Raw genomic sequence first — 22618 nt, 5'->3', positions numbered from 1 at the left:
TCGTTCCTATTCCACAAAAGCAACAGCCAGTAATCCATCTGCAAGATCCAGATGAAGATGAACAAACACAAACCAAATGGAATACTACAACCCATAGAAATGAAAAACTAAGTCAGCAAGCCAGACTTCCTAAGAAGACTATTGATCATGCCAGACAAATTACAACCAGATCAGGGAGAGTTGTCAAACCTCCGATGAGACTGAATCTGTAAAGTCAGGGACTTGGGGGAGAGAGAGTAGTAGAGAAGTCATAAATGTATATATATTTGGAAAAATGTTGGATAAAGACTTGGGGATAGATGTAGTATAAGGATGTAAAGGGTTAATACTGAAGACAAGGAGAGTGACCCTCCCACTGTACAAGCGATGATGTAACAGTCGCATGAGATAGGCTTGAGAAGAAGAAGGTATAGCAGCACGTAGGATGCTCACTTGGGTTACTCGCCGCCCACAAGTGTGGTGGAAGCAAAGACAATCAATGATTTCAAAAGGGAATTGGATGGGCACTTGAAGGAAATAAACTTGCAGGGCTATAAGGATTGAGTGGGGTATTGGATCTGATTGGATTGCTCCTTGGAGAGCCAGCATTGACTCGATGGGCTGAATGGCCTCCTTCTGTGCCGTAAATGACTGTATGACTATATCAGTAACCGTAAATAATAGTTGTTAGTTAATCTTTACTGGAGGCTAAGACTTTCTCTAGAATGTCCTACAACATTACTAATACAAACTCTACAATGCAACAGAGGTGTTCAAAATCCTGAGGGGTCTGGACTGTTCCCATTGGCGGCAGGATCCAAAACCAGAGGACACCGATTTAAGGTGACTGGCAAAAGAAACAACGGCCACATGATGAAAAACATTTTTTGTGCAGCAAGTTCTTAGAATCTGGAATGCACTGTCTGGGAATGTGGTGGAGGCAGATTCAGTTGAGGGTTCAAAAGAGAATTGGATAATGATCTGAAGAAAAAAATATAGCGCTATGGGAAAAAGGCGGGGGAGTGGGACTAGCTGATTGCTCTAGCAGAGAGACACGACGGACACGATGGGCCAAATGTCCTCCTTTTGTGCTGTAACCATTCTATGATTCTATGAGAGCTAACTTCCCCCTTTAATGCACTCAGCTCATTAGCACCTTTTAACAACCCCGTCCCATGACACATTATGAGAGTGTCTAGGTTGTAGAGCAGTTATTGCAGCATTAGAAGTTCATAAAGTGATACTTGCTTATTTAAGGGACCATTCACTTTTTTTGTGGAGAGGGCAGTGGGAGGGGATTGATATTATGGAGGACAGCAACAGCAGCAAATCAGTCTTTTAAGGCTCAAGTTATTCAGGAGTAAGCAAGCTGGGTAGCCCTATTAAAAGGTTAGGGTCTCCCAGGGAAATAACAAAACAGTACACTGTGACCTTCCCTTGTGAATGGCTGAAGCTCTTCTCAGGTGCTCCAATCACGCAGGGTGAGGTGAGAGTGACTACCCTTAACATCAAGGCAGCATTTGACCGAGTATGGCAACAAGGAGCCCGAGCAAAATTGAAGTCAGTGGGAATCAGGGGGAAAACTCTTGACTGGGTGTGATTGTTGAAGACCAATCATCTCAGCCCCAGGATATCGCTGCAGGAGTTCCTCAGAATAGCGTCCTAGGCCCAGCCATCTTCTGCTACTTTATCAATGGCCTTCCATTAATCATAAGGCTGGAAGTGGGGATGATCGCTGATGATTGCGCAATGTTCAGCACCATACGCAACTCCTCAGATACTGAAGCAGTCCATGCTCACATGCAGCAAGAATTGGACAACATTCAGACTTGGACTGATAAATGGCAAGTAACATTTGCACTGCACAGGTGCCAGGCAATAGCCATCTCCAAAAAAGGAGAATCTAACCATTGTTCCTTGATGTTCAAGAGCATTACCATTGCTGCACCCCCAACATCAACATCCTGGAGGTCACCATTGACCAGAAACTTAACTGGAGCAGCCATAAATACTGTGACTACAAGAGCAGGTCAGAGGTTGGGAATTCTGTGTAAGTAACTAACCTCCTGACTCCCCAATGCCTGAGCATCATCTACAAGGCACAAGTCAGGATGTGTGATTGAATGCTTTCCACTTGCCTGGATGACTGTGGCTTCAGAAACGCTCAAGAACCTCAAATACCATCCAAGACAAAGCAGGCCACTTGATGAGCACTCCATCCACTACCTTAAACATTTGTTTCCTTCGCCACCGGTGCACAATTGCAGCAGTGTGTACCATCTACAAGATACACGGCAGCAACTCCCCAAGGCTCCTTTGACAGCAACTTCCAAACCACCTACCACCTTGAAGGACAAGGGCAGCAGATGCATGGGAACACTACCACCTGCAAGATCCCCTCCAAGTCACACACTAATCTCACTTGAAACTATTTTGTTGTTCCTTCACTGTCGATGGGTCAATATCCTGGAGCTCCCTTCCTAACAGCACTGTGGGTGTACCTACCCCACATGGACTGCAGAGTTTCAAGAAGGTGGCTCACCGCCACCTTCTCAAGAGCAATTAGGAATGGGCAATAAATTTTGGCCTTGCCAGTGACACACACATTCCATGAATGAATTTAAAAAAGGAGGGACTTAGGCCTTATTTACAATAGAAATTGGGTCTTAGTGATCCGTGTGCACATTCACTGAACAGACTCTTTGTTCGAAATACATAGCTGCCATGCATTATAGACCACTGAAAGTATTGAGCGCAGAACAGGCTGGTGATGAGCCTAGGGCACCAAGGATTGCAGTATCAACCCAACAGTTTGTACAGAAGAAAGACAAATTGGAGAATTGTTCTACTCTTATCTCCAACCGAGTGTAGCTCCTCGCAGACTGTGCATGATTTATGCCTTTACTTACATATGCAACCAACCAAATTTTTAAAAATCAGTTCTAACTTTTTGACAGAGCATACAAAATTTTTTATTTTTAGAGATACAGCACTGAAACAGGCCCTTCGGCCCACCAAGTCTGTGCCAACCACCCATTTATACTAATCCTACATTAATCCCATATTCCTACTGCACCCCCACCACCTACCTATACTAGGGGCAATTTATAATGGCCAATTTACCTATCAACCTGCAAGTCTTTGGCTGTGGGAGGAAACTGGAGCACCCAGTGAAAGCCCACATGGTCACAGGGAGAACTTGCAAACTCCGCACAGGCAGTACCCAGAATTGAACCCAGGTCGCTGGAGCTGTGAGGCTGCAGTGCTAACCACTGCGCCACTGTGCCACCTACTTTGTGATTACAGGGCTTGACAAAAGATCAGTGTCAGACACACTATTCTGTGAATGAAGGGTGACCATATTGATCACGAGTCATAAAGTCACCCACAATGTACACAGGTCTTCTTCACAGCAACTGGTATTCGACAGCTTCATGCACAGTATTCTATTCCCACAACATACGTGCAGAGATTTCATGATAAAAGTGTAAAAGTCCAACGTGGTGTACAGCATTTTAGCCATTTATCAGGCCCTGAGTGAGTAGTATCCCGGAACACTTAGGTCTGCTGGAGTGTTCGACACATCATGAAGTAATGTCTGACTATTGGAGAGTACAGTGATGGAGCATGAACCCACGTGTCTGTCTGTGTGTGTCTCCAGTATTCAGAAAGTAATTAGTGGATATATCCTAAAAACACGAAACACTGGTTCTGAGTGGGGGTGTGGGTGGGCATGGGGTTATGTAACCATGGTCAGTGAGTACCATTTGGACCAGTATCTAATAAAAAGAAGCAGGTTAAGTAAAAAGGACAATAGCATGAATGAAGAACTGGAGGGTTACAGAAAAGTTCAATAAAGTAATGGGGATATAGGATGAATATGAAATAGCACGTTACCTCCAGGCGCGTATCCATTGTCTCTCGAGATAAGGAGGCCCAAAAGAAGAAGGGCAATAGCAACGTTTTTATCACTGCATCGAGAAACAGCAGTGTGGCTCATAGAAGACACATTATAAACTGATTTAGGTATGATACGGCAGAACTAATAAGTGCTGGCTTACTTCAGTCCTCATGGTGAATAAAAAAATTACTATACCAGCGATACTGGGGAGAATAGAGATTCGTGAAGGAGAGAAAATTACAAGCAATAGGAGGAACAAAAAATTGTGATCAGTTGAATAATCAAATTGGGATTAAACAAGGTGTCTGACCCAGGTGGTTTCCACCCAAGGAAAATCAACAAAAACAGGAATTGAGAATCTTTCAAAGCTTAGAATCAGGGAAAATACCAGAAGGTTGGTAGATAGCAAAGATGGATGAAGGGCCAAATCAATTAATTCAGTAAGTTCAATATCAGTAATGGGAACATTGTTAGAATCTATCATTCGGGACAGAGAAAAGTGACCACTTAAAACATTTAAGAGCTCCAGCTTCTTCCCTTTAGGTTCCCACCTCAATAAATTTCGAGTTGACACGACACTGAGCTCTTCTTCTGTCACTTTTACCTCTACACCCAGTTCTTTGTCCTGGACTCTTTCCCCCTGAAAAGTAGACCCTTTCTCCCATCTACAGAATTCTCATTTCACTTAGACCCCCACCACTCTGTCCCCCTCACCCAGCTCTGGTCTCTTATCCTTTACCCTCTCTAGATGTCTTCATTGGGAACTGCCAGTGAGACATTGGCAGTCTTAATTTTTCTGCTCTACTCATTCACTCTAACCTACTTCCCTCTGAACCTGCAGCATGCCATTCCCTCAGGTCCAACCCTAACATCGTCATTTTCAGCTGTTGATAAGGTGGTGCTGTTGTTTGATGAATTGACCTCTACCTTATGAAGGCTGAATGCCAACTCTCTTGACACTTCCTCCTGCCTCCCTTTTGACCTTCTCCCCTTTCAGCATTCTGAAGGGACTGTTCCCTCCATAAGATCTTGGTCCACTCCCCACATCCCCTCCCTTTCCCATGGCACCTTCCCATCCAATCACAGGAGATGTAACACCTGTTCTTTTATGTCCTCCCTTCCCACTGTCCAGCGTCCCCAACACTCCTTCCTTGGAATAGCGATTTACTTGTACTTCTTTCAATTTAGGATATTGTATTTGCTGCTCACAACATGATCTCCTCTACACTGGATAGACAAAATGTGGAGATAGGTTATCACTTTGCTGAACACCTCTCTTCAGTCTGTAAGCATGACTCCGAGCTTCTAGTTGCCTGTCATTTTAATTCTCCACATCACTCTCACTCTAACCTCTCTGTCCTCGGCCTCCTACACTGTTCCAATGAAGTTCAGTGTAAGCTTGGCAAACAGCACCTTATATTTCAATTCAGAAGCTTTACAGGCTTCTGGACTCAACACTGAATTCAACAATTTCGGATCATAACCACTAACCCTATTTTTTCAGACAGCTGTCACATTTACACCACCTCTAGAACTATCTTTTGTTACTTTAATGGTCCCTTTACCATCCCCTTTTGCCTTGCACTATCATTCCTGTTCTCATTTAATCTCCCTTGCCTTCTACCTTATCAAATATCCTCTCATCCCTCCTTTCCCTGCCTCTGTACTTGCTTAAAACCTGTTACATCTATAACTTTTTCCAGGTCTAATTAAGGGTAATTGATCTAAAATATTAAATTTGTTTCTCCTCCCACAGCTGCTGCATGGTCTGCTGAGCATTTCCAGCATTTTCTATTTTTACTCCAGGTTTCCAGCATCCACAGTAAAAAAAATTATATATGAGCTGATTTGGAAGAATGGTTTTGTGAAAGACAGATTTGGGTAAAAATTGGTGTACGTCTCGCCTGTTACTTGTGCATAAAACAGTTGCAACAACGACAAATTTGGGTGGTCACCAAAAACTGGGGTCTTGCTTATGTTAATGAGCAGTCTAATGCCTGTTTAAGGAGCCCCTCTGGGAAACTTGTTTCTGAAGAACAGAACAGAAGGAGAGCGGCTCCACTCAAGATTCAGTCGCAGTCTAAGCAGCTCTGGCAAACAAAAAGTATATAAAATTGTAGATATGTATATTTTACAAAACACTGGTGAGGAGCCAGGAGCAGCAGGACTGCTCCCCTGACAGCACAGTATTCCATCATTCCCCCACCCCCGTTGCCACTATAAACTCCCACCTCCTGGGCCATACCTTCAGATTATTGTCAGTGAGGCAAATGACCCAATATTCATTTTGTTCAAATGGGTGATCTGCCTGTGGAGGTGTGACAGGCACTAGTAGCTTATCCAGTTAATGTTACGGAGGCCCAGGCTCATGTTTAGTCCTATTTTGGGCCTCCCAGGTCGGGCATGTGGTTGTTGTCATGCAAGAAACTAGGTGTCAATAAATTTCTACTCCATCGTGTCTGACTGAAAAGATGGAATTCTTTGACAGTAACTGAGGTGGGAGATACAGGAGAATAAATGGATGTCAAACACATGGACATTCAAAAGGCATTTGAGAAGGTTACTTAAGAATGTTTAAAATCATGAAGGGTTTAGATAGAGTAAGTAAAGAGAAACTGTTCGCAATGGCAGAAGTGTCAATAACCAGAAGGCACAGATTTAAATTGATTGGCAAAAGAACCAGAGGCCAAATAAGGAAAGTTTTTTTTTACGCAGTTGTTAGGATTTGGAATGCATAACTTGATAGGGAAACAGATTCAACAACAGCTTTAAAAAGGGAATTGGATAAATACTTGAATCAGAAAAAATTGCAGTGATGTTGGGAAAGAGTCTGGAAGTGGGGCTAACTGCTCTTAGAAGGAGACAGCTTAGACTCGAAGGGCCGAATGGCCTCCTTCTTTGCTGTACTACTCTATGATTCTATGAAGAATTTGTTAGCTAAGGATTGTTAGCTGTGAATTGGAGGTAATATTGTTACTTGGATAGGAAACTGGATGGAAGGGATGAAGCAAAGAGTTAGGATAAAGGGACATTCCTGAAATGGAGGAAATGACAGATTCTGCCTTCACAGACCTGTGGAGAAAATTACAAAAGGACCCAGTTTAAGCAGATGGATGGAACAATGACAGTTGTGGTTTAACAAAGGAACAGGAAAGAACTTGCATTTATATAGTGCCTTTCATAACCTCAGAATGTCGCAAAGTGTTTCACAGCTTCTGAAGTATAGTCTTTGCTGTAATGTAGGGAAACACAGCTGTCAATTTGCACAGGGCAAGTTCCCAAAAACTACAAGATAAATGGCCAGTTAATCCACTTTTAGTGGTGTTAGTTAAGGGATTAACTTTGGCAGGACAGCAGGAAAACTCCTCTGCTCTTCTGAAAATAGTACCATGGACTCTTTTACAAGCACATGAGGGAAAAGACTGCACCTCAGTTTAATGTCTCATCTAAAAGGCAGTACCTCTGACCGTGCAGCACTCCCTTGGAACTTCACTGAAGTGACAGCCTAGATAGTAATCTTAGGCATTAGGAGCGGAATGATTCTGTGATTCTGTGAACTTGAGTTTTTTGACAGAGGCAGGAGTGCTATCACTGAGTCAGGCTGATACAACAAAGTATGAAGTAGCATAGAACAGACACAGGAATGACAACGGCAAGGACAATGCAATAAGGAAGCATGGGGGTGGGGGTGAGACAGTGGAGGACGGCGGGGGGACATTGGTGAACGAAGAGATTTAGGGGTCCATAAGCAGTAGTTATGCTGTGACACTGGCAGCAACATAATTTTTCTCTACTCTTCACACCACACCAGCTCCATTACAATGGGGTTCAAGGCCCAATATCAGGGGCACTGCATACTTCATCATCTCAGGTGCAGGGATCAATCCAAAAATGAGCAAATTTCTAGGCCAAGACGTTTAAAAAGCAGATAGATACTCACTTAACAAGTAAAGATGTTAAGGAATAAAGAGAGAAGACAAAGAATTGGAATATAAAAGATATAGGTGTCAAGACCCAAATGGCCGACTCCTGTCCCTATAAGGAAATTGCCTCAGTAGAGATAATTACTTGTTCCAAATTTACTGAGCTAGTGTTTGATACCTTTGCTTAGGTATACGTAGACTTTTTTGTGCAGTACTAATGAGTTGTTTTCCCAGGATGCTTAGGGTATACAAATATGAAGGAGTTGCCATAGTTACTGTAATGATGGTAAAAACAAACACAAAGCTGGTTAGTTGGATTGCGATTTTTCTTTTCACATTTGTAGGAAAGCTAGAATCCAGAATGTTTTGCTTCTGGCTACAAACCATCTGTAAACTCTTCACTATCTATGCTTTTCCTAATTAAATACCCCAATATTCTCTGATGAAAGGTTACAGACCTGAAACGTTAACTCTGTTTCTCTCTCCACAGATGCTGCCTGACCTGCTGAGTATTTCCAGCACTTCCTGTTTTTACCCCAATATTGTCCCTTGATAATGCAGCAGAAATAATCCTAAAAAATCTAGTTATGCCAAGGGAATTTTTACCTGGCCTCTTCTTGTTTCACAGTTGTGAAGGTAGCTCAGATGAAAAATTTTGAGGTTCAAGCTGGCAAAGTTGAGATATTTCAAGAAAAGCTGAAAATAAAAGTTGACCATCTATGAATAAATTGTTACAAATATATTTGGGTTATTTATCAATCTGCTTCAACATGTATGGTGAAAGACTTACATCTTCATCTTCTTCAGTAAAACAAGGTCCATCTGTTTTATTAGTTGCCATGATCACAGCGACAACCTCTTTACCGTTCATTATGGGTGTAGCGAGCACACACTTAGTTTTGTATTCAGTCAGTTCATCCACAAATGAGCTGTACGTGCTGAACTAATTCCCAAGAAGAAAACAAACAGAAGTTAACATTTTGTGGAAGAAAGTGAATCTGGGCAAAATAAACGGTAAAACGGTTCAATGAGAAAATTGATTTGCTTTATTTTTCTAAATGAAGTCCTGTCTGGACTTGGTAAGAGCCTCTGTTTTGGGCTCTGAGATTGCTACTGACTCCACATCATAAAACTGATCACTAGGCTTTCACTAATCGAACCTTACAAATCAGCATATTTGGTGTGTTTTATTTTGTTAATAATAATTCCTCACTTTTAAGGTATCTTCGGCCTATCTCTTTTCTTAGGCCTCCCCATGCTATGCACATTCCTATGGATAGTATTCATCCAAGCTTCTGCCAGTGTCCCTGAAAGTATCTATTCAAGGGTGCAAAAGAGCACCCTCCAATTTTACTCGTCCCCCTCTCCTTTTAAGGAAAGGCCTGGCCTTTAATCAATATCCCACAACATATTGCATAGTGGAAATCAGTAAAGGCAATATCATACTCAGATGTGCCCAACAAATCAGTCTAAGGCCTTAGCACCATGTGATTAAGTGTTGAGACCTAAGACCTACCCAGCACCCAATCAGCACCGTGAAGAATAGCAGATCACATCTAATTTCAACAGTTACAGCAACACACTGAATGTATGCAGGGCCCACTAAGGCACCACTATTTTTTTATTCGTTCATAGGATGTGGGCATCGCTGGCTAGGCCAGCATTTATTTCCCATCCCTAATTGCCCTTGAGAAGGTGGTGGTGAGCTGCCTTCTTGAACCGCTGCAGTTCTTGGGGTGTAGGTACACCCACAGTACTGTTAGAAAGGGAGTTCCAGGATTTTGACCCAGTGACAGTGAAGGAACAACGATATAGTTCCAATTTAGGATGGTGTGTAGTTTGGAGGGGAACTTGCAGGTGATGGTGTTCCCAAGCATCTGCTGCCCTGTCCTTCTAGGTGGTAGAGCTGACTGGTTTGGAAGGTGCTGTCGAAGGAGTCTTAGTACGTTGCTGCAGTGCATCTTGTAGATGGTACACACTGCTGCCACTGTGCGTCAGTGGTGGAGGGAGTGAATGTTGAAGGTGGTGGATGGGGTGCCAATCAGGCGGGCTGCTTTGGCCTGGATGGTTCGAGCTTCTTGAGTGTTGTTGGAGCTGCAGCCATCCAGACAAGTGGAGAGTATTCCATCACACTCCTGACTTGAGCCTTGTAGATGGTGAACAATTGTTGGGGAGTCAGGAAGTGAGTTACTCACTGCAGAATTCCTAGCCTCTGACCTGCTCTTATCACCACTGCATTTATGTGTTTGGTATAGTTCAGTTTCTGGTCAAAAGTTACCCAGGATGTTGATAGTGGGGGTTTCAGCAATGGCAATGCCATTGAATGTCAAGGGGAGATGGTTAGATTCTCTTTTGTTTGAGATGGTCATTGCCTGGCACTTGTGTAGCATGAATGTTACTTGCCACTTATTAGCTCAAGCCCAGATGTTGTCCAGATCTTGCTGCGTCTGGTCACGGGCTGCTTCAGCATCTGAGGAGTCGTGAATGGTGCTGAACATCGTACAATCATCAACGATCATCCCCACTTCTGACCTTATGATGGAGGGAAGGTCATTGATGAAGCAGCTGAAGATGTTCGGGCCTAGGACACAACCCTGAGAAACTCCTGGCGTGATATCCTGGAGCTGAGATGATTGGTCTCCAACAACCACAACCATCTTGCTTTGTGCTAGGTATGATTCCAACCAGCGGAGAGTTTTTCTCCAGATTCCCATTCAGTCCAGTTTTGCTAGGGCTCCATGATGCCATACTCGGTCAAATGCTGCCTTGGTGTCAAGGGCAGTCACTCTCATCCCATTAGACTGAAACCTCAGATTCCAGCTCATACACCTGAGAAATATTCCAGTCACGTATCACCCACGTTTGAGCAGTCACAATCATTCCTGGATTTCTCTTTGCTTGTCTTCCAAAAACCGCTCGATGTATCAGACCAATTCTGGCCTTCATATTATCAAAAAAATATAGAGGCACTGAAGAAGATGCAAAAATGTTTTACAATGGTGATAGCAGAACTGAGAAAGATCTTATCAGGAAAGACTGAACAGGCTGCAGTTCTTTTCTCTTGATGAGAAAAGGATGAGGGAGGACCTAATAGAGGTCTTTACAATTATGGTGTTTGATTGAGTAGAAGATGTTTCCGTTTGTGGTAGACATCAAACCCAGAGGCCTAAAATATAAGATGGTCACCAATAAATCCAATAGGAATTCAGGAGAAACTTTTTTCCCCAAAGAGTGGTTAGAATGTGTATCTCACAATCACAGTAGTTGGGGTGAATGGGAAGATAGATAAACACATGAGGGGGAAAGTAATAGAATTATATTTTAATGGGGTTAGATGAAGAGGGTTGGAAGGCGGCTCATGGGGAGCATAAACATATGCATGGATCAGTTGGGCTGAATAGCCTGTTTCTGTGCTGTAAATTCTATGTAATTCTGCTGCAAGATATTGTTCTCATAAACAGCTTTGAGAGCAGTCAACAGCCTAAATAGCTGTTGATGCCTGAAAGTCTGGATACAGCCTTATGCTACATTCAGGGCATTGTGTTAGAGGTGGGAGCACCAGAAAATATTTTAATTAATAGACCTTGTGTAATAGTATGAGACTGGTTAATGGATTTCAATACATATGTAGCACAAGGTGTTGAGTGGTCAATATACTGGACTGTATTATTTGCCTCAGTGTTGAACATTAGGGTAACACAGTTACATTGTACCACTCGATTTCACAGTGCCTGCCCTCCAATACACCATGCCATCACACTGCCCAACACAATACACCACACCATCACACACCAAACACAATACACCATATCATCATACTATCAAACACAATACACTACACCACACCATCACCCGACTAAACATAAAATACACCACATCACCACACTACCAAACACAATACACTACACCATCACACTACCAAACAGAATAAATTGTGCCTTAATACAACCAAACAGAAGTTTTTTTAAAAAAACTGTATATGTTGGAGATTGAAACTAAAACCAGAAAATACTGCAAATATGGCCAGTCAGCAACTGCACAGAGAAAGTAAAGGTTATCATTGCTCATTAAAACTAAAGACTGAAATGGCCAAACATTTTAGTGCAGATATAAAATAAACTGAGAGAAAAAAGGGATTTTTAAAGGATTATTTAAGGGATCTACTGCTGCAGTTCACATGGGGAGAAATGATTTTCTGGAAAGAAGAGCCTCCAATAATGCAGCAGCCCAAGCTGACCTCTCAGATGATTCTTTATAACCCACATATTGTAATTCACTTCATCTTTATTACACATTGATAATCACACCTTTGCTGGCATTTTCCCATGAATGAGTTCCTCGGTAAACTTCAATACATTAGGCTACTTCTCCTGACAAGTGACAATGGCATTTGTGCCATTTTAGTGCTAGGTATAGACCATCTCAAACACGAGAAAACCCAACCATTTCCCACTGACCTTCATTGGCACCACGATCGTCACGTCTCTCACTGCCAATATCTTAGGTATCGCCATTGGCCAGAAGCTTAACTGGGCAAGGATACCAATTCTATGACACAGGAGCCAAGCAGAGGCTATGTAGTGTATGATAAATGGCTCACCTCCTGACCCCTCGAAACTTCACCATCTACAAGGCTCAAGTCAGGTAGTGTGGTGGAAAACTCAATACTCACCTGAAAGGGTTACAGCAGCAACAACACTCAAGAAACTCAACACCATCTAGAACAGAGCAGTTCACTTAGTCAGTGGCCCTGTCTTTAGACTCAATTATTGATGCCCTGTGGATGCAGTATGTACAATGTACAGGATCTACTGCAGAAACTCACCAAGGTTACTTTGGCAGTACCTCCCTCCCTCCCCTGTGATCTCCAGCACTGGGAAGAACAAGAGCAGTAATGTCATGAGAATATCATCACCTTCACACACCATCATTGGGTCAATATTCTGGAACTGGCTAACTTTGAGAGCTCCATCAGCAATGATTCTGGGAGAAAACTCACTAGTCAGGCACCTAGGGATGACCAATAAAAGAAACCTTGCCACATTTCAAAAACAAACAAATAAAAAAAATCACGTTCCCTAAATTTAGTTAGTGTACAATCTAGATGATTGAAAATCTGAAAGAATCAACCAAGAATAGAACTGCTGATTAAAACAGAAGAATCATGGATTTCAACATCTGGCTACAAAAATGTGCAGAGAAAGCAGATTCCATTTGTTGACAACTGGAGCCTGCTTCTTGGAAGGCTGGGTCTCTTCACTAAGGCAGGGATACACCTGAGCAAGGTAGGTGTACAACCCTGCATTACCAATAAAGAGGGCTTATAAAAGAAGCAATAGTTACCCGGACAGGGAAGAGTATAAAAAACAGTTAGAGTAATTGCAAATAAATATTATTCAACCTAAAATGAATTTAGAAAGAACAATATCTGAACATAGCTAGAATAATGAGGATGCATTATTGTCCATGTTGATTAAAGAACAAATAGGACTGTTCACAGAAATGTTGGAGGGTGACTTGATCAGAAATATGGATCTTGACAAGGTCATAGTCACAGAGAGATACAGCACTGAAACAGGCCGTTTGGCCCACCGAGTCTGTGTCAACCAACAACCACCCATTTATACTAATCCTACATTAATTCCACATCCCCTACCACATCCTCACCTTCCCTCAATTCTCCTACTACCTACACTAGGGGCAATTTACACTGGCCAATTTACCTATCAACCTGCAAGTCTTTGGCTGTGGGAGGAAACCAGAGCACCCGGCGGCAACCCACGCAGTCACAGGAAGAATTTGCAAACTCTGCACAGGCAGTACCCAGAACAGAACCCGGGTCGCTAGAGCTGTGAGGTTGCAGTGCTAACCACTGCGCCACTGTGCCACCCACTATGGTAGAAAGGTTAGACAAGTACTTGCACCATAGAGTGCTACAATAAAGGAGGAAATGTAGAAATCACAAATGTGTATTGGTTGTGATTCAGCTGAAATTTTCGCTTAATAATGCAGAAGTCAGTACTAACATCTGTAAATTATGAATATATTCTGTGTGGCATAGGGTAACACATGATTTAGATTAGGTCATTAGGATTCTTAAGGCCAAAGCTAATCAAGCAATAGGTGTCAGTTTAAGACAATTAAAGAAGCATTAAGGATCTGTATAAAGAATTATGGCCTGGTTTGGAAACAAACATGTCTAGGTTTAAGTTGCTACTATCCTAGAAAAATGTGTCCATTTTTACACTTGTGCAAAATTATCTTCTCTTTATGCAATCATTTGCATTCCAATGGCAGTTACGAACATAGCAGCACAGAATTCGGGGATAATGGTTACAAGAAGGAAGACAGACTTGAGATTCAGCAGTAGCCACTTACTGAGGTTTAAGTACAGTGTCAGACAACTTTGGCAAAGCAAACACGGTCCTGAGTCATACGTCCATGCCTATTCAGTATAAAACTAGAGCCTCAGTAAGGGGGTTATAAGACTTTTCTAAGACCTTGCCTGGCGTATTGTTCACCATTTGATACCCCCTCCTCAAGGAGGACATTTTAGGCCCTTGAGAAGGTGCAGAGAAGGGCAATGAGGATAATCTGTGGCCTAAGTGTTATGAGTATATTTATGGGAATAATGGGATCTTGTGCTGAATGTACAAGCATTTTATGGTGGTCTTCTGTGGGAAACTAGTGATAGGTAAATTTGTGTCTCAGGATGTGCCATTTTCCCACTTGCCAGTACGGTTTCAATATTAAATTTTCCTGTTTAGAAGTGAAAGTTTCATCCTTCGGTCCTCAGTATCTGGAACTGAAGTCCTAAATTCATCCAATATTCATCCCTTCTGGCTGTACTCTCACTGACAGTGAATGAGAAATATTAGGATCCAAAAAGAGTGTACATAAATTAGGGGCATTGTGATGTATTTGTTTATATCACAGTCATATAGTGGGAATTTGACTGTACAAGTATATTGAAGTTTGTTTTAATGTGAGAATATTCAATAATCAATTAATGGTGTGTTGAGGATTTGTTTGCAACTGTACAGGTTGAACATGTACACAGCTGTCACACCAGTGCGATTATACACAAAGGATCCAAGCACATTGTATCACTGACAATGCGTGGTCATTACTTGGACACATTTAGAAACTGGTATTTTAACTGCCTCTGTGATGTGTTACATTAAATTGCAATATTCAGGCAGAAAATCACACTACACACAGTAACTTTCTAAATTTACCCATTTGTTGCAAGATGAAGCACCACTCAAAATCACTTAACAGGGTGATTAGAGTATACAGAATATTTTCTATTGAATTGTCTCTGCAGAACTGAAGAACAAAGCAGATTCGCTGCCGATTATAGCCTCAGGCTAGCTTTTCTTTTTCTCTGACTTTAATATATAGCTCTTTCAAAGAGCCAGTACAGGCAGAATGGGCTGAATGGCCTCCTTCAGAGTTCTATCATTCTATGATTTTATAATCAGCTGCTGCTTGTTTACTGTCCTTGCTTAAAATGAATATTACCCTCACATGTGACACATCTACTTATTAATCATTCTAAGCTTGCCCATATTGGGGCAAAATGTCATGGAACATGATCCCCATTTTATTGAGGCCTTGATTTCCCATAATCTGCTTTACACATTGTATTTAAATGGAAATGACTAAGTGATGACTGTGACAAAAATGAAGCAATTTTAGTCATAGTCATAGAGTCATTACGGTACAGAAGGAGGCCATTCGGCCTATCAAGTCCATGCTATCTCTCTGTAGAGCAATCCAATCAGTCCCATTCCCTGGCTCTATCCCCATAGCCCTGCAGGTTTGTTTTCGTCAAGTGCTTCTCCAATTTCCTTTTGAAATCATTGATCATCTCCGCTTCCGCCATCCTCGTGGGCAGTGAGCTCCAGGTCATTACCACTCGCTGCATAAAAAAAGTCCCTCCTCACACCTCCCTGTATCTCTTGCTCAAAACCTTAAACCTGTGTCTCTAATCCTTGTACCATCAGCTAATGGGAACAGCATTTCTTTGTCTACTTTATTGAAACCTTTCATAATCTTGTACATCTCTATCAGATCTGAGGATTTTGTTGATTTTTTTTAGTTTTGTCATGTTGCGGATGGGTTGAGATTAGTTTTTCTCACAGAAGAATGCTTCTGCTTATTTTGTTACAATTATTAGTCTGTTTAAAAAATAAGAGGCCATGGGAGAGGATAAATCATCACACGAGTGCCGGGCAATGACTATCTCAAACAAGAGAGAATCTAACCATCTCCCCTTGACATTCAATGGCATTACGATCGCAGAATCCCCCACTATCAACATCCTGGAGGTTACCATTGACCAGAAACTGAACTGGGGGGAGTAGCCATATCAATACTGTGGCTACAAGAGCAGGCAAGAGGCTAGGAATCCTGCAGCGAGTAACTCACCTCCTGATTCCCCAAAGCCTGTCCACCATCTACAAGACACAAGTCAGGAGTGTGATGGAATACTCTCCACTTGCCTGGATGGGTGCAGCTCCAACAACACTCAAGAAGCTCCATACCATCCAGGACAAAGCAGCCTGCTTGATTGGCACCCCATCCACAAAAATTCACTCCCTTCACCACCAACGCACAGTGGCAGCAGTGTGTACCATCTACAAGATGCACTGCAGCAACATACCAAGGCTCCTTAGACAGCACCTTCCAAACCCGCAAACTCTACCACCTAAAAGGACAAGATTAGCAGATGCATGGGAACACCACCAGCTGCAAGTCCCCCTACGAGCAGCACACCATCCTGACTTGGAATTACATCGTCATTCCTTCACTGTCGCTGGGTCAAAATCCTGAAACTCCCTTCCTAACAGCACTGTGGGTGTACCTACTCCACATGGACTGCAGCAGTTCAAGAAGGCAGCTCACCACCACCTTCTCAAGGGCAATTAGTGATGGGTAATAAATGCTGACCTAGCCAGTGAGGCCCACATCCCATGAACATATATTAAAAAAATGTTATGTGATTTGATTGATGGGCAGCTATTTTGAACTCAAAAAGCAATTATTTAAATTCAGTTGGCCTTGGTAACTGTTTCAAAAATCTTTATTTATCAGCTCATTTGATTACAAATCAATGAGTCCAACTAAGGCCTTTGAAGAGACTTGAGTTTGTCTGAAGCCTCCAAAGAAGGTTAATTAAGGCAGATAATTAATTCAGTTAATGATAAAAACAAGTATCACTACACGAAAAAAATCAGTTGCAATCTATCACAAACGTATAGCTTTGTTTAACTACTGTAAAAATATATGCAACGATTATAAAATGTTATGCTTCTGGTAGTATTTTCTTATTCTTTAATAATTTAATAAATATGTTTGGCTGTTATGTAAGGAATCTTTCAGGAATATTCCCACTCAGAAGCACAGTGGTAACTACAGAAAGATGCTTAAAATAGAGTTTCTGCTGATCTTCCAGTTACCAAAGGAGAATCCTGAGGAAATTCCCAGTGTTAAAGCCTCAAACAAGCTCTGACGTACTGCTATTCTGCCACCTTCTGAAGACAAGGAGGATGTGACGGAGGATCGAGGGATAAGCAATAGCTGAGATAATCAGAAAATGAGTTCCTTGTTTATTGCCTAGGTATCATGGGAAGTGCTAACATTCTATGGGACATAGGGAACTAAATCTCATCTATGACAGCATTCTGAGACATGGAAGGCAAAAAAATATATCTAGAATGGAAAAGCTGAAAGAAACCAGAAAACTTATATTCACACAGTACACTGCAAGTGTATTCAAAAGCCTCTGCTTTGAAAGGGTTGAGCTTAGTTATCCAAGTTGAATGGAATTAATAAGATTTAACCTGAAAAGGTAATCCCAGATATGATAACCAGGTCACAGGATTACATCAAGAGGATTTAAATCATCTCCAAGCACGTTTTTGAAAACAAAAGTTGAAATATCTCAAATTGCACATTCTATTGACAATTTAGTTACAAGGTATTTGAGAGATGGCAGATTCCACAGGTTCGATAAATGAAGTGGAAACTGGACATTTAAGGTGAACTAGGGTTCACTACTGTTAGGTCATGGCTAAGCCTGGAAATAGAAATGTCGGGAGCAACTGCAGTTCATTAAATAGTGAATGATGTGCAAAAGCATTGGTGGTTATTTCACCTTTAAAAGCGCTGGTGGTTATTTCGCCATAAGGTGACACTGGTTTCTCAAACACACCAAGTCCCGTTCATCCATTACCCCTGTGCTTGCTGACCTGCATTGGCTCCCAGTACACAATCACCTCATCCTCGTGTTCAAATCCCAGGGCTTCACCCTTCCCTACCTCTCAAACCTTCTCCAACCTTCCAATCCTCCAGGAATTCTGCACTCATCCAAACCTGACCTCTGTGAATCCACTACTCCTTTCTCCTCACCATAGACCGCCAGCCCTTCAGTTGTCTAGGCCCTAGGCTCAGGAATCATAGGGGTATGCTAACATAACAGTTAGGTTACTGGACTAGTAATCTAGAGAGCTGAACTAATGAGTTCAAGTCCCAGCATGGCATCTGAGGAATTTAAATTCAATCCATTAAATAAAATCTGAAATAAAAAGCTTTCTCTGTAATGGTAACCATGAAACTACTAGATTGTCGTAAAAGCCCATCTGGTTCACTAATGTCCTTGAAGGAAGGAAGTCAGTCATTCTTACCCAGTCTGGCCTTTATGTGACTCCAGACCGCATGACTCTTAACTACCCTCTGAAATGGGCTAGCAAGACACTTCAGTTGTATTCAAGAAGGTGGTTCATCACTGCCTTAAACAGCAAGTAGGGATGGGCAATAAATGCTGGCCTTACCAGCAACCTCCATGAATGAATAAAAAAAACCTGTCTTGTCTCCTTCAATGCTCCTTAGAATCTACCTCTTTGACCAAGCTTTTAGTCATCCATCCTATTACCACCTTCTTTAGCTTGGTGTCAATTTTTGTCCAATTACGGTTCTATGAACTGCCTTAGGACATTTTCCCATTTTAAAGGCAATGCAAGTTGTTGATGATGAAGTATCCGTGAGATTTGTATTAAAATTAAAGCAAGTAAAGCTCAAAATATTCTCTTGCTAAGATGTCTCGGCTTTAACGTTAAACATTTCTCCTTCTTATTTATGTTCAAATATATGTACAAAATTCAGTCTATAAGCTTATATGTACCCATGCATATTCCTTTCTGTTCCAAAATAGCATCCTCAAATTTAGCTACACAACTAGCGAAGTCATTTAAATCTTAATTCAACATTGAGCTGGATAATCCTATTAACCAACTGGCTCTGGTGGGCAAAATAAAACCTCCTAAAGCAAGCAGCCTTTTGAATTGTCTGAATCTGAGGTCTTTCTTTCAAATATTTACCTTGTTTACATATTCTCAAACCTACCTCAGCGACATTCTGGACATTCATAGTTTTCTTAGTCTGCGCAACACTTCCTACAATCCCTATGTCCAGTGGAAAAACAATCTCGTGTTCTGGATGAACAAGACAGTCTTCCATGACAGAATCCTTGTGAATGTTGAACAGCCTGGTGGCTAGCTCCCCTGTGCCATTCCTTTGCCGGTACATGAACAGACTCATTCGATCTGCATGGATCAGGAAACTAAGCCTTCGTAAAACTTTGAACACCACCTTTTCCATGTTTATGCTCTCCTGCATATCTCGGATAAGATCAAAGATAAATTCGCTCTCTTCCACCTGGCCAATTTCCTTGAAAGTTGTGATATCATTAACAGAGTCGGTCCTTGACATCATCTGAGCAACAGTTTCTGAACGAAGTTTTTTCTCAAAGTACTGCTTGGCAAGTGCAGGATTAGAGTCCAGGAATTTTTCCACATCTTCCCTGTTCATTTTGGTGACTTCTGTCTGTTTGAGTACAATACCACTAATTCTGATAAATTCAGGTGACTGTGGTAAATATTGTACACCAGGTTCACAATATCCGTACCAGATCTAGCTCATTGTCGGGCTTCTGCAAACACAGAGGCTGCTTTACTCATATTCTACTGTCATCAGCAAAGTATTTTCCTAATACTGTTGAAGGTGAACTGTTGTGTAGATTGTCTCAGAGAAACCTGATCAAGTGTCATGTGACACAGTAACAGCCAGTCCTACACTCATGCTAGCGTCTCTTACCAGATTTGTAAGTAAAGATCCTTTCTAGAATGACTAATTCTGACCAGCCTTTATGTTGTGGCGGTGGAGGTAAATCCTAACTGTAAAAGTACATCAATGCTCCTGTTATTGTATCTGTTGGTGTTTCCTCTTATAGATCCAAAGCACACGTTAAAAACCTCTTTTCATTCTTATTAAATGTACTCTGGCGTCTAATCTTCTGCTACTAGAGAGATTCTTTTTTTCTACACTGATAAAAACAAGACCCTAAAAGAGATCAAGACATCTAGCTGTAACTTTAACAGATTGCAGTGCTAATGCACAGCCCTGTTATTTTAATTTGTAATTGTCCTATTAACTCACTTGCATGGCAGCATGTGCGTTATCCAGAAGTATTTAGTGATTTATTATTAAGTTTAAGGATGCATTTAGGTACAGAATTGCAAGAATCTAACCAAAGGAGATAGTGGACACAGGATAGGCAATAATAATATCTCTAGGTATTTAATACAGCAGCTGCCATTACATTAAAATTACAAGGCAATGGGAATCATTGCCTGGAACTTTTTTTGCACCCGACTTTGGGCACAAGCACAGAGGTGATCACAAACTGCCAAGCCAAAACTGATGTGCAACAATTCTCCAGCCACACATTCACCTGCATTACCATCCTGTTTCTATACTTACTAGCACGTGGCACTGGGAGTAAGCCTGAAATTTACTACCTTTGGAGTTTGCATCTTTTTAATTTTTTTCCTAGCTCCTGAAAATCTGCCTGAAGGACCTCAACAGTTTTTCTATCAATATCATTGGTTCCAACATAGACCATAGAATCTATGATTCCATGATGCAATTTCTAGGCCCAGGTTTTGTTATGTTTTGCTTATTATCTTCATTAGCACTTAAAAAATTGAAGTATTTTCAAAATGCGGAATTGATTATGATACAACTTTTTATTTATGAGTTTATACAAGATAGATAACTTACACAAAATACATTTAAGAGACGGGGGCAGTGGAATTTTGGATGAGTTGGAAGTCGGGCAGCCAGTGAAGAGGACATTGGAGAGGTTGTAGCAAATTTTACTTCTGCATCCAGGTGCGGGTTGGACGGTAGCAGATCGGCTGCAGATATATACTTTGTCTAATTTCCCTTTTTTATGGTAACAAAAATGTGGATAAGGATTTCAGCAACAATGGGGGCGTGAGGCAAGAGTGGAGGTGGACAATATCACTGCGGTGGCAGTGAGCAGTTGGTGATGGATATGAGACACACTGTCAATACATAGATAGATTTTTTATTTTATTCACGATCCCTAAATGTAAGGGGGAGATGCCTCAACACTTCTTCTCGCCCCCATCCTCCTCCTTCACAACTGTGAATGACTTGGACTTGCTGGCCAGGGATAGTCAGCAAAGATATCTTCCTCTGATGTGATGAGGTTCTGCTGCAAGTGAGTGCCAACTGTTGGTGCCCATGATGTCACATGGAAATTTGATATTGTGTGATAGGGTGTGCCACATCAGACCACCCTCTCTTTATTCTGCCCTCATCCCCCCTCTCCATCCCCAGCACCTCGAAGCAGGCTCACAAGCTGCCCACAAGAAGAAAATGAGACACCACAAAGTGTAGACATTCCCTTTGAAACAACTGAAATTACTTGGGAACACTGTACAAATCCTTAAGGCACTTCGCTGTTATTTTATCAGGAAGATAGGAATAGAAGTAGGCCTTTCAGCTCAGTGAGCCATTCTATTAATTCAGGGTTGATCTGTACATTAATCTGAAAGGTCTCTTCACATTGACTCAGTCTTGTACTGGTATCCAGTGTGCTTTCAGAGTTCGGTAAAAATGTTTTGCCTGAACAGAAATGTCACAACACGACCCATCCAACCCACTTGGATGCTAGATATAATTTCGATTGTTCTATTGTGGTTTTGAGAAAGTTAATCTGGAGTAAAAGTGGGGAGACGTAATTGTAGCCAAACTGGCTTTAATAATCCACTTCTCAACATTGGTGAATGGAGCATAAACCGTCTTTTTAAATGTTCTTTTGTAAAATATTCCTTACATACATCTACCACAAAGATGAAAGAAGTTTGAAGATTTGTAATTTTGATTGAGAACTAACTTCTGCTAAACCTCATCCACATCTTAACCTTTTAAATACACATGTCTGAAACATGTAAGAATACCTTCTTTTTAGGGAACTGACATTTAAGCTCAGTTTTAAACTGTGGAAATGTAAGTCTGATAGCAGTGAACTCAGTAAGTCATATAAACTCGGTGTTAATTAGATATTGAGTAGCTGGGGGATGATTGATTAGTTGTAACAGGTTGATAATTCAGAGCTTCAGTTTGAGCTGAAAGCACATCAGTGAGTTGGTGAGTGAGATTAAGGACCTTGAAAACAGGAAATTGGAGATTGGGAAATAGATGCAGAGGAGGAAGGAGGAGCTAAGTAGACTAATTTATATTATTTGTAAATAATTATAAAAATAACTGTCCCTTGTCCCTTGTCCCTTGTTCTTCCTACATGATTTGGGAGTTTCAAATGTTAACAAGCTGTGGGAAGTGTTGAGCTCAAAATATCAGAGCTTGAGAAGGAAATGGAGACAAATTGACACATCAGGGAGGAAGAGAAGTTCCTGGAGCGAGAGTTTGAGAGGGTAGTCAC

General features: G+C 41.5%; 1 protein-coding gene across 1 annotated transcript in view; it reads right to left on the bottom strand.

The window, feature by feature from the left end:
• LOC137360147 (rod cGMP-specific 3',5'-cyclic phosphodiesterase subunit beta-like) overlaps window positions 1-19677 on the bottom strand; it is a 75542-nt gene extending 55865 nt beyond the window's left edge. Inside the window, exons 1-3 of the mRNA XM_068025729.1 lie at window positions 19213-19677; window positions 8594-8746; window positions 8410-8499 (exon numbers count right to left, since the gene is read on the bottom strand). Coding sequence (XP_067881830.1) covers window positions 8410-8499; window positions 8594-8746; window positions 19213-19677 — 708 coding nt within the window. The remainder of the gene's footprint in view (window positions 1-8409; window positions 8500-8593; window positions 8747-19212) is intronic.
• Window positions 19678-22618: the final 2941 nt, after the last annotated feature.

Source organism: Heterodontus francisci, chromosome 1 (assembly GCF_036365525.1).
Source record: "Heterodontus francisci isolate sHetFra1 chromosome 1, sHetFra1.hap1, whole genome shotgun sequence".
Classification (NCBI taxonomy): domain Eukaryota; kingdom Metazoa; phylum Chordata; class Chondrichthyes; order Heterodontiformes; family Heterodontidae; genus Heterodontus; species Heterodontus francisci.
Note: the sequence above shows the minus strand (reverse complement) of the source record. Positions and strands in the feature narration are given on the sequence as shown.